This window comes from Centrocercus urophasianus, unplaced genomic scaffold (assembly GCF_019232065.1).
Source record: "Centrocercus urophasianus isolate 14NV4802_14NV808 unplaced genomic scaffold, USGS_Curo_1.0 seq_31, whole genome shotgun sequence".
In the NCBI taxonomy this organism is placed as follows: domain Eukaryota; kingdom Metazoa; phylum Chordata; class Aves; order Galliformes; family Phasianidae; genus Centrocercus; species Centrocercus urophasianus.
Window position 1 is genome coordinate 9,939,699 of NW_024884878.1, and position 14,131 is coordinate 9,953,829.

General features: G+C 45.1%; 2 protein-coding genes across 2 annotated transcripts in view; one reads left to right on the forward strand and one right to left on the reverse strand.

The window, feature by feature from the left end:
* Window positions 1-12,133, reverse strand: part of TSTD2 (thiosulfate sulfurtransferase like domain containing 2) — an 18,849-nt gene extending 6,716 nt beyond the window's left edge. Inside the window, exons 1-8 of the mRNA XM_042829452.1 lie at window positions 12,029-12,133; window positions 11,684-11,961; window positions 9,984-10,092; window positions 6,752-6,877; window positions 4,357-4,462; window positions 1,975-2,093; window positions 1,212-1,370; window positions 171-309 (exon numbers count right to left, since the gene is read on the reverse strand). Coding sequence (XP_042685386.1) covers window positions 171-309; window positions 1,212-1,370; window positions 1,975-2,093; window positions 4,357-4,462; window positions 6,752-6,877; window positions 9,984-10,092; window positions 11,684-11,961; window positions 12,029-12,133 — 1,141 coding nt within the window. The remainder of the gene's footprint in view (window positions 1-170; window positions 310-1,211; window positions 1,371-1,974; window positions 2,094-4,356; window positions 4,463-6,751; window positions 6,878-9,983; window positions 10,093-11,683; window positions 11,962-12,028) is intronic.
* Window positions 12,134-12,216: 83 nt separating this feature from the next.
* The window catches only part of NCBP1 (nuclear cap binding protein subunit 1), a 31,884-nt gene continuing 29,969 nt past the window's right edge, over window positions 12,217-14,131 (forward strand). Inside the window, exons 1-3 of the mRNA XM_042829509.1 lie at window positions 12,217-12,356; window positions 12,480-12,565; window positions 12,949-13,049. Of these exons, the coding sequence (XP_042685443.1) occupies window positions 12,314-12,356; window positions 12,480-12,565; window positions 12,949-13,049 (230 nt within the window). The 5' untranslated portion in view covers window positions 12,217-12,313. The remainder of the gene's footprint in view (window positions 12,357-12,479; window positions 12,566-12,948; window positions 13,050-14,131) is intronic.

The following is a 14,131-nucleotide window of genomic DNA, read 5'->3' on the forward strand; positions in this document are numbered from 1 at the left end:
AGAGTGAAACCACAGAGTTGATTATCATAATGAAAAGTGACCGTACTGAGAGATCAAAGAGAATGAAGATGGAACACACAGACACGTCCGGTTCCCCATGTTCTAGACATCTCAGTGGAATCCACTGCAATAACTTCTCAGCCTTCTGCACTTCTGTTATCCAGTCTTACCTGAGATGACATCTTCATTGGAACAAATGGCATAACGATCATCAAATACAAACAACTTTCCCCTGTAGAAGCCATCTGGAAATTCCTCCAAGTACTTATGAATTCCACCTTTTAGCTGGTAGACCTCTTTGCACACTGCCTGTTCAAAGCACAATAGCAGAAATGCTGAAGCAGACAGTAGCAGTGGGCCTATGCCAGAGTTCCAAAAGCAGATCTGAAGACATTAGGGGTTCACTGAAAATAAGCAGTTTCTCAGTGACCCTCAGATAGCACCACGAGTGCCCAAAAATCTAGTTGGTGCCACAGGGCAGCTCTCACAATGCTGGCTTGTTGACATAATTCAAAATGTATGCTTCATAGTGTACTCAAAAAAAAACACAAAAGAAAGAAGGCTGGAAACTATATTGGCTGAGGGAGCTTTGCTGCCCCACATGTCAAACACTTGAACCTCTGTAAACACTGCTCATTTTGGTTTTTGTGTAGTGAGTTGTTGACAGAAACAGAACTTCTCAATGTTCACAGTGGTGCAGCAGAGAAAGAATCAAGGTTTACACGCCTGTGCTCTGTTCTCTTGCTCTATACAGGAATGGGACCCAGGACAACAGTGGGATGGAAGGCACAAACACAATAGTGCGGATCCAACTCCACTGCACTGGAAAAATCACTGACAAACTGACTTGCACCACAATGAAACACTCAAGCTGTGCCGCAACAAGACAGAGCTAGAAAGAGCTTGCAGAAACACTAAAGAATGCTCTCGAGCTCACCTGAAAGACCACTAAAATGGCCAAGGCACTTTTTTTTTTTATACCTTTTCTCAAGAAATAGGTTACTATTTTCACTCCTGCAACTGTAGCACACTGTGCTGAGATGCAATGTAAGGCCTGTGTCCTGGACAGGCACCATGAAGCAGATGTGAGACAAATATTTCCCCACACTGAGCAGTTTATATTTGTAAGCATTTACCAGCAAAATAAATGACAGGCACCCTTGAAGCAGTCTCAACTCCTCAACCCTCCCACACTCAGAATGGTATCTCACCTTGCTCCGCAGGTAAGCAGAGCCTCTTTCACAACGAATGCCTCCTGTGCAGTACATCAGGACACGCTTGTTTTTGAACAGCTTCAGGTTTTCATCAATGTAGCTGGGAAAATAGCTGAACTTCCTGATATCTGGAGCTAGACAGCCCTGGAAGTGTCCCTGAAACAACATCAGCTAGGTATGTGAATATGAACACTTACATGGTAAGGTCTGTGTCTCAGACTAGAGGAAATAACTAATTTTGGGACAGATCAACCAGGTCACTGCACACTCCCAACACTGCACCTACTCCAGGATGCTCCTCAACTGCATTTAAAATTTTGTATATGTTTCTTCTCATTCAAGCATAAACGAGGAATCTAATCAGAACGCAACTGTCACAGAGAGGATGAACTACTTGTGTAACAGTAGTGAAGAGCAGGAAAATGGAATACAAAAAGTGGGACAACCCCATTTGTGAGATATGGGACAAGGAAAATATCCTTACAAATTATACTAATTTTAGTTCACACTGTCCAATATTCTGTACTCATGTTCTACGAACCACTTTGTCTTTTTCACACTCCAAGATGTTTAAGCACCCTGCCAGGCAGGCTCCATTCTAGGAGTTCCACTGCCTGTATCTAACCATCACTGTGAAGCTGAGCTTGTCACACCTTCCAGTTAGTGTGATCAGTCCTCCCCAGCAAAGTTACATCCCCCAGATGTGGACTGCTTCCCTGCAGCATCTGTAACACACTGCAAGAAGCAAGCAAACACTTACTATTTTACTTTCATAGAAGTTCCTACAATCCAGCAAGATGGTATCACTTTGTCCTTGACTGGACTGAGACAGATAACGTTCTACTTCTCTGTGAAATTCCTGAGGGGTTAAATGGATTCCTTCAGAGTAAAGAGGAAGAAAAAAAAACAAAAAAACCACAAAGTTTTGAGAATCAGAACCACAATATAATATTATGTAATATTATATATGATCTCCCTGATTCAGAGTCTCCTCGGATTTCCAACTAAAAGCTAAAACAGAAATTTTTCTGTGACAATTTAAAAAGTTATCATTTCAACTCATCCAGACAAGCTTATCCATGCTCAGTTTCCAATTGCAGTACTTTCCAAAGAAACCAGTTATTTCTGTTCCACATGAGAAAAAGCAGCAGATACTTTCCTGTCTGTACGGCGTTTGTTACATCCCCCTAGCAACTCTTTGAACTCTAAAGAAATAAGAAAATATGTTTCCTTTCACTTGGCTCATCTTTCATTGCATTTAGATGTGCTGAAGCTTACAGAGAATCAACATTTTACCTGAAATTCACCTCTGTTGATCAAAATGGAAAACTAATGTAAGCGTAACCTGGATTTACAGTTCTTTGCTTTCAGGTTTCTCAGAACTCAGAACTCTCAATTTACTGGAATACAAAAAGCCTCATTCACTAAAACCCCTTTTATGAAAAAAAAATATATATAAAAAATAAAAAAAAAAATTTAAAAAGGTATATAAAAAATAACCCTACAAGCAAATCATTAAGGTGATGGAAACCATTTCCACAAAATACTGTTAAATAGAAGTTAAAAAAAAAAAAAATTAAAAAAAGAGAAGTACAAACATGGTGTCAGAACGTGAAAAGCCTCCTACCCACCCTGTAAACTGTCTAGAAATGGGGAAAAAACGAACAAACACAAAAAAAAAAACCCTGCCAAAACAGCAGAAAAACACCGGAAAGAAGGGAAGTCACAGAAAGATGCTGCAGAAATTTGCCACCAACAAAAAATAGTGGTGGAAAAACAAGTCCAAACTTGCTCTGCTAATTGGTATTTTTAGTGCTCTGCACGCTGTTACATGCATAGTAGCACAATTTAGGACTGATCAGAGGAGCTTTATGAAATGAGAGAAAGTTTGGCTAGCAGCTGCCCCCCCTGCTCCCCTGTTGTCTGTGATGTGAGTGCAGAAACTCAAACAGTGCACCATTTCAGAGAAAAAAAAGTACGGGGTGAGGAAAACAATCACTCCAGTGCTAGCAAAGCCAGGTATCCATGCCTGGGAGGGATGCTTTCCAAACAAATAACTGTTAATAAGGGCTCCCAAGAAAGGCTCCCTCAGTAGCTTGTTAAACTGCCACAATTGCAAGTAATCAAGCGGTGAATAAGAGAGAGATGGCTCTTGACACAGCCCACAGGGTGAAGTATCCAGTGTTATTGAAGCTCAGAAATGGAGAAATGCAGCAATCACCGACTGTTAGCTTTTGGTTCAAGGGAATGCTCTTGTTGTTGAGTAACTTCTTAGCCAGACCTTTTAATCTTAAATATAGATCATTTTACCAACACATTACCATCTACATAAGCGTCCTTAGAGTAGACACCCAGCAAGTTACCTCTTACCAGTCTTAATCCATGCTAAACATTTACAGGAAGCAGAAAACAAACGTTTGTGTCAGGAGCTGTCATGGATCTGATTCAGAAGCTCTTTCTGCTGTGCTGTGACAGACAGGAGCGTGGCTGCTAACTTCAACACAAAGAAGGGCAGATCAACAGTACCGAATGAGGAAAGATACATGCACTCAAGAGTGAGCTCCTGCAGGATTCTAGCACTTTCTAGAAAAAAAAAAGTTAAATGCAGGTCTTTGCATCCACAGCAAGAGAATCCACTGGATCCAAAGGACTACGTGCTAATGACAATAAAAGCACTAGAGCTCTTCACACCTATCAATTCTAAGCAGTCACAAGCACCTACAAAATATTCTGAATAAATGTACTCAGGAATTGAGCATCCTTCCTATGTCCTACACCTAATCTCAGTCTACACTGACTTTAGCAGGCGTTCAGTGACACTCCCTGACGAAAGAATGAAGTTCTTACCTTCCCAAAACAAGGTAACTGCTTGATGTCCTTTGAACTGTCAGAGTTTGCTACAAAAAAAAGCTGTTAATTCTAGGCTCTTTGAAGCAGCCAAACACTCAGGAAACCAAAATCTGGGCTAGCAAATTCCCTATACCATGAATTTTGACTACTAGTAAGAAATCCATTTCTGTATTTTTTTTTTTCATGCATCCTGGCCACTAGGCAAAAGGAAGTGATTCTTTGTGCAGATACCTTATTCTCATTTACCTCTCACCTGGGTGAGATCCTCTTATTTTTCACAAAATCGACCTACCAGTTTCTTTGTAAGAGACTTCTTTAGGATCAATGCCCAGTGGTACAATTTCTTTGAATACTCCAACTCGAAGATCTGGGAAACAGTGAGCTCCTCCTGCACTACTCTAGGAAATAAAACACAGGAATAATGCATTACAGTTTCCAGGTGTGAAGATCAAAAATATCCACTTATTTTAATTTGTACATCGCACTAGAACTTGAAAATGTCTCAGTGGCTGAGAGAAAGAACATGCCAAAATCCGGAGGGCTAGGGATCAGTTCCACCACCAGCAGTCAAGTCCCAGTGACCACCCAGCATGTGTGTCAGGCCCCATCTGGCAGGTGTCAGCAAGCAGTGGTAAGGCTGAGAAAACTGTTCTTTCTTAATTAGAAACAGCATTGCTAACATCTATGACGAGAAGGTCAAGGCCATGACCCAGCTTACTGACCCTGGCAGACATGGTAAATAAATAATCTCTTATTGTGACAGACTATTTTGATGCATCTGGAGCTGCAGATCTCTTCTGATCCTCTGACCCCCACAGCAAGCATGGGCATGCCTCCTGTCATATGCAAAGGGAACTGCAGTGGTTCAGTACTGAAAAAGACATGTGGAAGGTAAGCCAGGTGCAAGTCTTCAAAACTACAGACTGTTCCCCCTGCCATACTCAACCTTTGGAGGTCATGGCAAACACTTTCTGGGAGGCAACCCTCTGCAGAGGACAGGATCAAAATGTAGGAACAAGCCTCAAATATGGTTTAGAAGCATACAAACACACTGATGGAAGTGCAGCACTTTGCCAGTTCTCACAGAAATCAGTTTGCAGCAACTACAGTGGCCACTGAGTATTTTCACAGCCACAGGCCCAACACTCACTCATTCGTTCCCATCTTCTTGGCACAGGAACTTGAAACACTCACTCACTTGACATGCAGAGCAACTAGGGCACAGAAAAGACCACTGTGGGCTTATGCATGAGTGCTGGTGCCTGGAGAGGTCATGCAGGACTGCAAACTTTTCCAATGTAAAATTCCACCTATATTTTGTTTTTGCAACTGCACAGTAACAGGTCAGGTTTGCCTCTGTGTTTCATACAAACTCAATACACAAAGTGCTAAGTCTGAATCAGCACTGTAGTTCTATGTGGGATCTGAGTCACAAGTCTCACTAACACTTTTCAATAGTTATTTACGAGGAACAAAATGGTACTCCCTGCAAGTAAAATTGTGTGAAAAAGAAAACAGTAGTAAAAACAAAAGCAGCTTTTCTCCCCCTCAGAAAAACAACATGCAGTGAAGGGTTAGCAAAAGCCCACCAAAAAGCCATATGGTGCACACAGCTGCCACCATCATCTGAAGACAGTAATCAGCATATATGTTCAGGCTTAAGTAGAGTTATGCACTAAGTGCAGTAAGGATGAAAAACTTGACTCTGCCCATATACGTATAGATATATTGCTTTTTTTTCCCTACAAAACATCCAATTCACAGAGTTGACACTGCACCTGTAAGGACAGCAAAGCCTGCACAACACCTGAAACAGCAGGTAAGGACCATGAGAATTCTTTGCATGGATTGTGATGCCCAGGTTTTGACATTCAAATGAGAGTAAATGCTTGCAGAACACAAGCATATTCCCTCCTTCACTTGTATACAGCCCACAAGACTTTGCAACTGATGCCATCACTGCTTACAGTAACTGCTACTGCTGTTTGTACCAGCAGATTTCTAAACAAAGTTTAGGAACATCTATCTTAGGTCAGCACAGAGAGAGCAGAACTGCTACTGAGCCACTGAAGTATTGAGAGAAAAGAGTCTTGCGGACCAGCTGTTCTCGCACGCAAGTTGCGTGGAAGCTTGCACATTCCCCTCTGCTTCATGTCTGTACTTATTTGTAAACTCTCACCAAATACAGCTTAAGTTACAAAGGTTGATCAACAACTTGAACTTATGAACTTTGGACTTACTGCGCAGGCTTAATAGGCTAATTAATACTAAATTCTCCACCCTGAGCAGCATTAAGTTGGAGTTAATTATACTTGTGATGCATGATACAAAGGGGGAGGGATTATATATCAGGGAAAACACATATTTGGCAGACAGGGAAGTCTAAAACCTCCAAGGACTTCAGACAAAGGAAAGGAAGAGGGATCATACAGTCAGGAGATAGGAATATAAAGGAGGCTGTTGACAATTTGAGACCTAAGGGAAATGCCCCTAGCGGACTCTCCCTTTATTTGAATGAAGAAAGCCGAAGACTCTCCTCTGTCTATTTTTTGGGGAAATAAAGATAATTGAGCAAGCCTGTTTGAGCAGAATTTTTCCCATCAACTATACTATTAAGAACCAGCGTGCTCATTTCTTAAATATGTCCTGCATTAACAATGCCTATGCAGAAAACAAGTTTTTCATACCTTGAAATCATCTCGACACAAAATGTCTTTGAAGAGAGGCTGAGCAAGCATAACTTCAATGTAGAGATTGGTAGCTACTTTGCTTCCACCAACTGTTCCATTAATTCCTTCTGAAGCAACTCGTACCTAGAAGGCAAGAGAAGAACAGGCCTAAAGCTTAGTACCAGCAGAAACAGACTGTGGTGAAAATGAGCAAAATAAGATTTGGTGATGAAAAGCACAGAAGTAGGCTTGGAAAAGAGACTAATGAAGGGAAGGAGACGAAGATGATTACAGTGAAGTTGAGTGGGAAAATAAAACACAGTAAAACAAAAACTGGAATGAAAAAAACAGTAACTGCTTTCAAGCTGTTTCAAAAGACTGACAGAGAGGTAAGTTTGAGCAATAAACAGAGAAATGACAACTGGTTAACTGGTAGGGTTCTCCCAGGCAACCCTACGGGTTTGGGGAGGAGTGGATGGAAAGGGAGCTTGGTGTGCTGATGGGCTGCATATGAGCCAGCAGTGAGCCCAGGTGGCCAAGAAGGCCAATGGCATCCTGCCTTGGATCAGGAATGGAGCGGTGAGCAGGACTGGGGAACTCATCCTGCCCTGTACTTGACATTGGTGTGGCTTCACCTTGAGTGCTGGGTTCAGTTTTGGGCACCTCAGTACGGAAAGGACACTGAGGTGCTGCAGCAGGACCAAGGAAGGGCAACAAGGCTGTGAAGGGCTTGGAGAATGTGGCCTATGGGGAGAGACTGAAGGAACTGGGGCTGTTTGGTGTGGGGAAGAGGAGGCTGAGGGGAGACCTGATTGCTCCCTGCCAATATCTGAAAGGCGCTCACAGCAGAGCAGGGCTGGTCTCTGCTCACTGCTGACAGCTGGATGAGGACGAGGGGAAATGGCCTCAAGTTGCACCAGGGTAAGTTTAGGTTGGATATCAGGAGAAAGTTCTTTACAGAAAAGGTTGTTGAGCACTGCAATGGGCTGCCCAGGGGGGTGGCTGAGTCACCATCCCTGGCTGTGTTTAAAAACCGTTTGCATGTGGTGCTCAGGGGCAGGATTTAGCAGAGGGCTGTCAGAGTTTGGGTAGCATGGTTGGGTTGTGGTTGGACTTGATCTTTAAGGTCTTTTCCAACCTGAGTGATTCTGTGATTAACAAGCAAATACTGCAGTCAGCATTCAAATTCCTACTGAAATTCTGCTTCAGGAAGAGCAGTGGGATTGTGCTCAACAACTCAGATAGCTGAAAGAAAAATGTGATAATGTACAACACAGCAGGCAACACTAAATGTCAGCGTGAGTCATTTTACCTACACCACTGACACAAACGAAAACTTCTGAGGTGGAGTTAAAAAAAAAAAAAAAAGACTGAATACAAGAGAGAAAAAAAAGCATTTGAAAAGGCAACTGCTGAACCAATTTGGAAAGGGGAAAAAAAAAGGGGCACCTTCCTCCTCCCCTATCCAACCACCAGACAAGATACTGAGCCAAAGAAAAGAAGTCACTACATCAGGACATTTCACCCCTAGACTCTGCAGATGTAGAATAAGGAAGATGCCTTCTTTTCATTCCTTCTGAGCAAGGAAGGTTGGGTCTGTAGAATGTAGACCGCTGAGTCCATCCTGCTTTAAACAGCACCAGCTCTGAGAAAAACACTAGACAGGATGCAAATCTGTTAACTCAGTTAGAATACCCTGAGAAATTCCTGTTCCCAGAAATAGAAAAAAAATAGGAAGCACAGAAAGAAGAAAAATAGGATCTTTGGTAAGAAGATTAAAAACCCAATGCTTTGATGTTACAGTCCATCCTGCACAACAGCACACACACTGTTCACACAATAATTTCTTTGCAGCTAAGACACAAGGAACTGACATGAACAATCACAATTTAAAAAAAAAAAAAATCCATACCAGGAAGGACTAAAAATAAGAAAACAAACAAATAACACAGGAGACATTAGACAGAAAAAAAGAAGAAAAAATAATATCTAAAGATGAGTAAATGGGGCAGATATTCACTGTAGACATCCAAACAAATTAAAAAGACATCTCTTTTACTGCCAGCAGCAGTAATGCACTTGAACCTAATATGGCCTATCTTAGGGCGCAGAGGCTGATCTCCTACTATTGGCATAGAAAGAAAAGTCTTCAGGAAAAGTCAAATATCAAAGTAGTGGCCTGCTCTGAGTTATCCTCTCGGAAAAAGTCTACCTCCCTTGGGAACACCAGCTTTTGAGCCCAGAATTAGTCCTTGAAGGGAGTGTATAAACGGCAGGGGGAATGGCTGTTGGTGAGGGTGGATGGTGACAGGACAAGGAAGAATGGTTTTTAACTGAGACAGGGGAGGTTTAGGTTGGATATGAGGAAGAAGTTTTCCCCCCAGAGGGTGGTGAGGCACTGGCACAGGTTGCCCAAGGAGGCTGCGGATGCCCCATCCCTGCAGGCATTCAAGGCCAGGCTGGATGTGGCTCTGGGCAGCCTGGGCTGCTGGTTGGTGACCCTGCTTACAGCTAGGCCTTTTCAATCCAGGCCGTTCTATGATTCTACAAAATTCCAATAAGTAATTAACACCTCTGGTGGCCCTGAGATGAAGCCAAATAGTCACTCTTGCTGTACATTTTTTAAGGGGAGGTAGACCACACAGGTTGTGAATGATGTTACATTGAGCTGAGGCATCTGTTTTGCCATCTTACCTTCAACAACAGAACACCTCTATTCTACTTCCTTATCTTCACTTGACCACAAGTTTCACAGCCTCCACATTTTGTACTTGAGCTTACATTAATGCAAGCCTCCTGTCCTTCAGCTCGTATCCGCTCACATTATGCGAAAGGCTGTTCTCACAACACGGAAAAGTTGTTCTCATAATTCAAAGTAAACAAAGATACCATGCAAGAACAAGCACTGCTATGGGGTGGTGTGACCAAAGCTGCCAGTAGTTGTTCTCTTCTCATTCCTGACAAGTCCGAATTACAGCTTGGTGCCATGACCCTAACCACTGCACCCGGTAGTGACACACTCAGCAGACCCCAATCTCTGTGTGCTGCACGTCCAGCTTGGCCTTCAGGGCATGCCGTGCTGCACTTGTGTTCTACATGATACTTTACAGAGCCAGGATGCCTTTCTTAACAAAACTGTAACAGTCTAGCACCTTGTGTAAAACGCTTGCTGCCTTGCAAGCCACATCATTCTGGAGTAAACAAAGAGCATAGTTTTCTGTAAGGAATAGGACTGTTGCCTAAATCTTACCTTGCCAGTGAGATGCAGATGCTGGCAGAGAGCCTTTTGCCAAGCACAGAGTTTCTCTGGATCCTTCACCTCACAGTAGCAGTAATACAGAAGTACTTCTCCCACCTTGCTGCCCAGAACATAGCAAAGATAAACAAACAGGAAAAGGATGTTAGAGTTGAAAGCACAAAAATACATTATTAGCATCAACCTCTTAAAAAGCAGATGATTTTCTCCCTTTTTGTTGTTACAGCATAAAAAAGAGCAGCAAAACATAAAACTAGTGGGACACTGGAGCTTGCTTTTATTAAACTGGCACATCAAACTTGTTCAGTGTCAGTGTCTGCAATTCTTGGTGAGCTCTCAAAATGTTCATTGGAGATTTATGACAAAATGTAGTCTTCCTGTGCTTCCTCCCTGAAAACACTTGCTAACAACTGTGCAAACTACCAAAAAGTGGTGACATGAATAAAGTCTCACTGTGAAGAGAGGGATATTTCTCTGTGCTAAGAGGGGGCTCATAAATGTCTGGTAAAGAGATGGTTAGATTTTTGAGTTGAACATATCAGTGCAACTCTATGCATTCTATTTGAAAACTTGCAGGTCATGTATTTATGTGACTAACAACAAAGTCACAAATATACCAAAAAAACTGAACCTATTTTCAGATTCCTGTAACAAAATGGAAAGCAAGAGTTATATTTATATATTTCATATAAATCATACTTATACACAGAGCAAACTGTGCTGTTCTCCTTCCTACTGCTGCTCTCCTTCACAAACCCCATATCTCAAATAGCACAGACCTGTTTTAGAAAGGCATACCACTCTGACAGCCTGCTTCCCCAGAGCTTCCATCGAAAAAGGAAGTATCATTTCAGCATCAGGAATCATGTTTCACATGGGATTCAAGAGAGTTCAAATAAATCAAATGACTCCTGGAGAGAGTCCCGATTCAAGGAAGCAGGAAAGGAAAGAAGGAATGGGGTGCCCAGGGAGGTGCTGGAGTCACCAACCCTGGAGGTGTTTGAGGAATGTTTGGATTTTGTGTTGAGGGACATGGTTTAGTGAGAACTACTGGTGACAGGTGGATGGTTGGACTGCATGATCTTGAAGGTCTTTTCCAACCTTGGTGATTCTGTAATTCTCTGAAGACCCCTGAGAGCCTTGAGAGCTGCCAGCAAACTTTCTGCAGGATGGGCATAAAAAAATCATAGAGTAGAAGGGCCCAGGTTGGAAGAGATCTTGAGGATCATGAATCTCCAACCCTCCCTGCCACAGGCAGGGCCACCAACCTCCACATTCCACAGCAGCCCAGGCTGCCCAGGGCCCCATCCAACCTGGCCTTCAACACCTCCAGGAAAGGAGCATCCACAGCCTCTCTGGGCAGCTGTTCCAGCACCTCACCACTCGCTCTGTAAAGAACTTCCCCCTGACATCCAACTGAAATCTCCCCTCCCTCAACTTCAAACCATTTCCCCTCGTCCTGCTGCCATCTCCCCTTTCCAAGAGCTGACTCCCCTCCTGTTTGTAGGCTCCCTTTAGGTCCTGAAGGCTGCAGTGAGGTCACCCCGCAGCCTTCTTGTCTCCAGGCTGAACGAGCCCAGAGTCCCTCAGCCCATCTTTATAGGAAAGGTGCTGCAGCCCCGATCATTTTGTGGCCTCCTCTGGAGAGCCATCACTCCCATAAAAAGGCAGTATCGCCAGATGCCCGGCCTTACCTGGTCAGCTCCTCACGGTGGAGGCCGCTGGTGTCGGGCAGCGCCTCGCAGAGCTCTCCGCAATCCCGTCCTCCCACCCGCTCAGCGGACACCGCCCTGCCGGCGGTCCCGGGCCCGGTCGCCTGCCGTTCGATGTCCCCGCCATGCTGCGTACCTACGTGCCGGTGGATGCCGCGGCGCTCGCGAAACGTCTGCCGGCAGCACCTCCACCACACGGCCGCCCCGCCACCCGGACAGGCGGCCGGCACCTCTTTCGCCTTGACAAACAAGGAGAACGCCTGCAAGACAGCCGGCCGTTACCACGGGCAGTAGTGGCGCGTCGCCCCGTGCCCGCCTCCTACGTACCTTTTTCCGGGCGGAGGCGCGCTGCTTTCTAGCGGCGGCCGCCTGAGGCCCGGCACCACCCCGCGGAACAGCCCCCAGTCCGGGCTGCGCCTCGCCCGGCGCCATCTCCCGCCGCTGACCCCACCCCGGAAGTGCTGCCCGACAGAAAGCGGAATCGGAAGTGGAGGCCAAGCCGCCGGAAGCGGGCGGGGAAGGAGCGCGGTCGTCTTAGTCCCGCGCGGCGCGGAGCGGAGCGGCGCGGCCCGGTTCGGTTCGCTTTTCGCTTCTTGCTTCTTGCTCGGTGCCATGTCGCGGCGGCGGCACAGCGACGATAGTGATGACAGCGATGGTGAGTGCTGGTGAGCGCTGGCTGATCCCGCGCTTCTCCCTGCCTAGCCCTGAGCGGGCACGGGCTGGGGTGGGCGGCTGATGAGCGGCGGGCGGTAACGATGTGCTCGGTGTGTCGGAGCAGGACAGCCTCACAAGCGGCGGAGGACGTCGGAGCCGTCGGAGATCGAGGAGAGACTCGAGTCGCTCATCTGCAGAGTAGGGGAGAAGGTAGGAGTGGCGGCCGCGTGGTGGCGGGGCGGAAAACGCCCGGCTCGGGGCTGATGCTGGAGCAGCCGTCGGCCGCAGTGCTGTGTTCTTTGGGCGCTGCGAGATCCCCAGGAGAGGCCGCTGCGTTGTGCGCCGTCTGCGCTTCTCGAACGGCTGGGATGGTCCCAGAGCTGGGGATTCGGCTCGTCCGAAGCCCCGCCGGGAGGAGGGGGGGATCGGGTGGCAGGGACCGTTCGCCCTAAAGGGAGCTGCGGGGAGAGCTGAGCTCAGCACAGGCTGACCTGGGCGATGCACTTGCCCTGTGGTTTCTCTGTCAGGCTTCATGTTGTCTGGTTGAGGTTGGAATATTTTCTTTTTGTCTTTTTTTCTTTTGCCTTCTGTAGAGTAACTCATCCCTGGAGAGCAACTTGGAGGGCCTAGCTGGTGTATTGGAAGCTGATCTACCAAATTACAAAAGCAAGATACTAAGAATTCTGTGTACTGTGTACGTATGCAGAAGAATGGGGGGGGACTGAGGGGTGCTCGCTTTCTTTGTGTTGGGTGTGTAAGTTGAAGTGCTTAAGGCAACCTGAGCATCTGTGGTGGCTTTTAGTCCTTGGCTGCTGTTACCATATCACATTGGCTTCCCTACAAGCAGAAGAAATAGGAGGAATGAACTCATTGAGTTCTGAGCGTAACTTAAGGAAGATATTCCCTTGCAGTACATTAACATGAACTGTATGTAGGGCTTCAAGCAGAAGAACTGCTGTTCTGTACTGCTCCCCAGCAGCAACAAAAGCAGAATGCTGGGTAGCACCCTGCTTCCCGAAGAAATGAAGGCACTGAAGCTGTAGGCTGCCAATATCTACTGCCCTGATGCCTTCCTGTGGCCTACTTCTCTGCTGTGGCCATGTGGTGCTCTGATTAATGAGCCTGTTCTTGGGAACGCAGGGGGGCTGCTGGCAGTGCTCTATTCATTCCCTAATGAGCAACAGGAGCAGAGGAGCCTTGTGTGAGGATGGGCTTGTGGAGGGGGCTGTCTCAGGGCATGAGAGCTGTGTGAAGGAAGCAGAGAGGGAAAATTTTCCAGCAGCTGGTGTTATAGCATTGTACGTGTTTTAAATATGCTTGTTAGGAATGTTTGTTGATATAATAATGTCATTTTTTCCTGTAGCAGTGAGATGTATTTGCAAATATGGAGTTAATCTACAGATGTACAAAAGAGGTTGAGGAAAGCTGTTTACAGTAGGACCCAGCATTTTCTTCTCTTTTCCCCTGTCATGTCCCTAAATCAATTGTTTTGGCTCGAGAAGCTTAGGATCCAACTTAACAGTGTAAAATGTGTAGATCTTGTGTAGTCTTAATATTTACATCTAAATTATGAATCTAAAAGAGTATTTTAAGTCTTTGAATAAATTCTATTACATTGCTTGGCCAGACCTCCAGAGGACTTCAAAATTGGAGATAAATAAAAAGCAAATAACTTAAATGTAGTTGAAAGTGACATCTGCTTTCCTAAAAAAAAAAAAAAAAAAAAAAAAAAAAAAAAAAGAAAAAGTTGAAAGTATTAACCACGGGACAGAACAA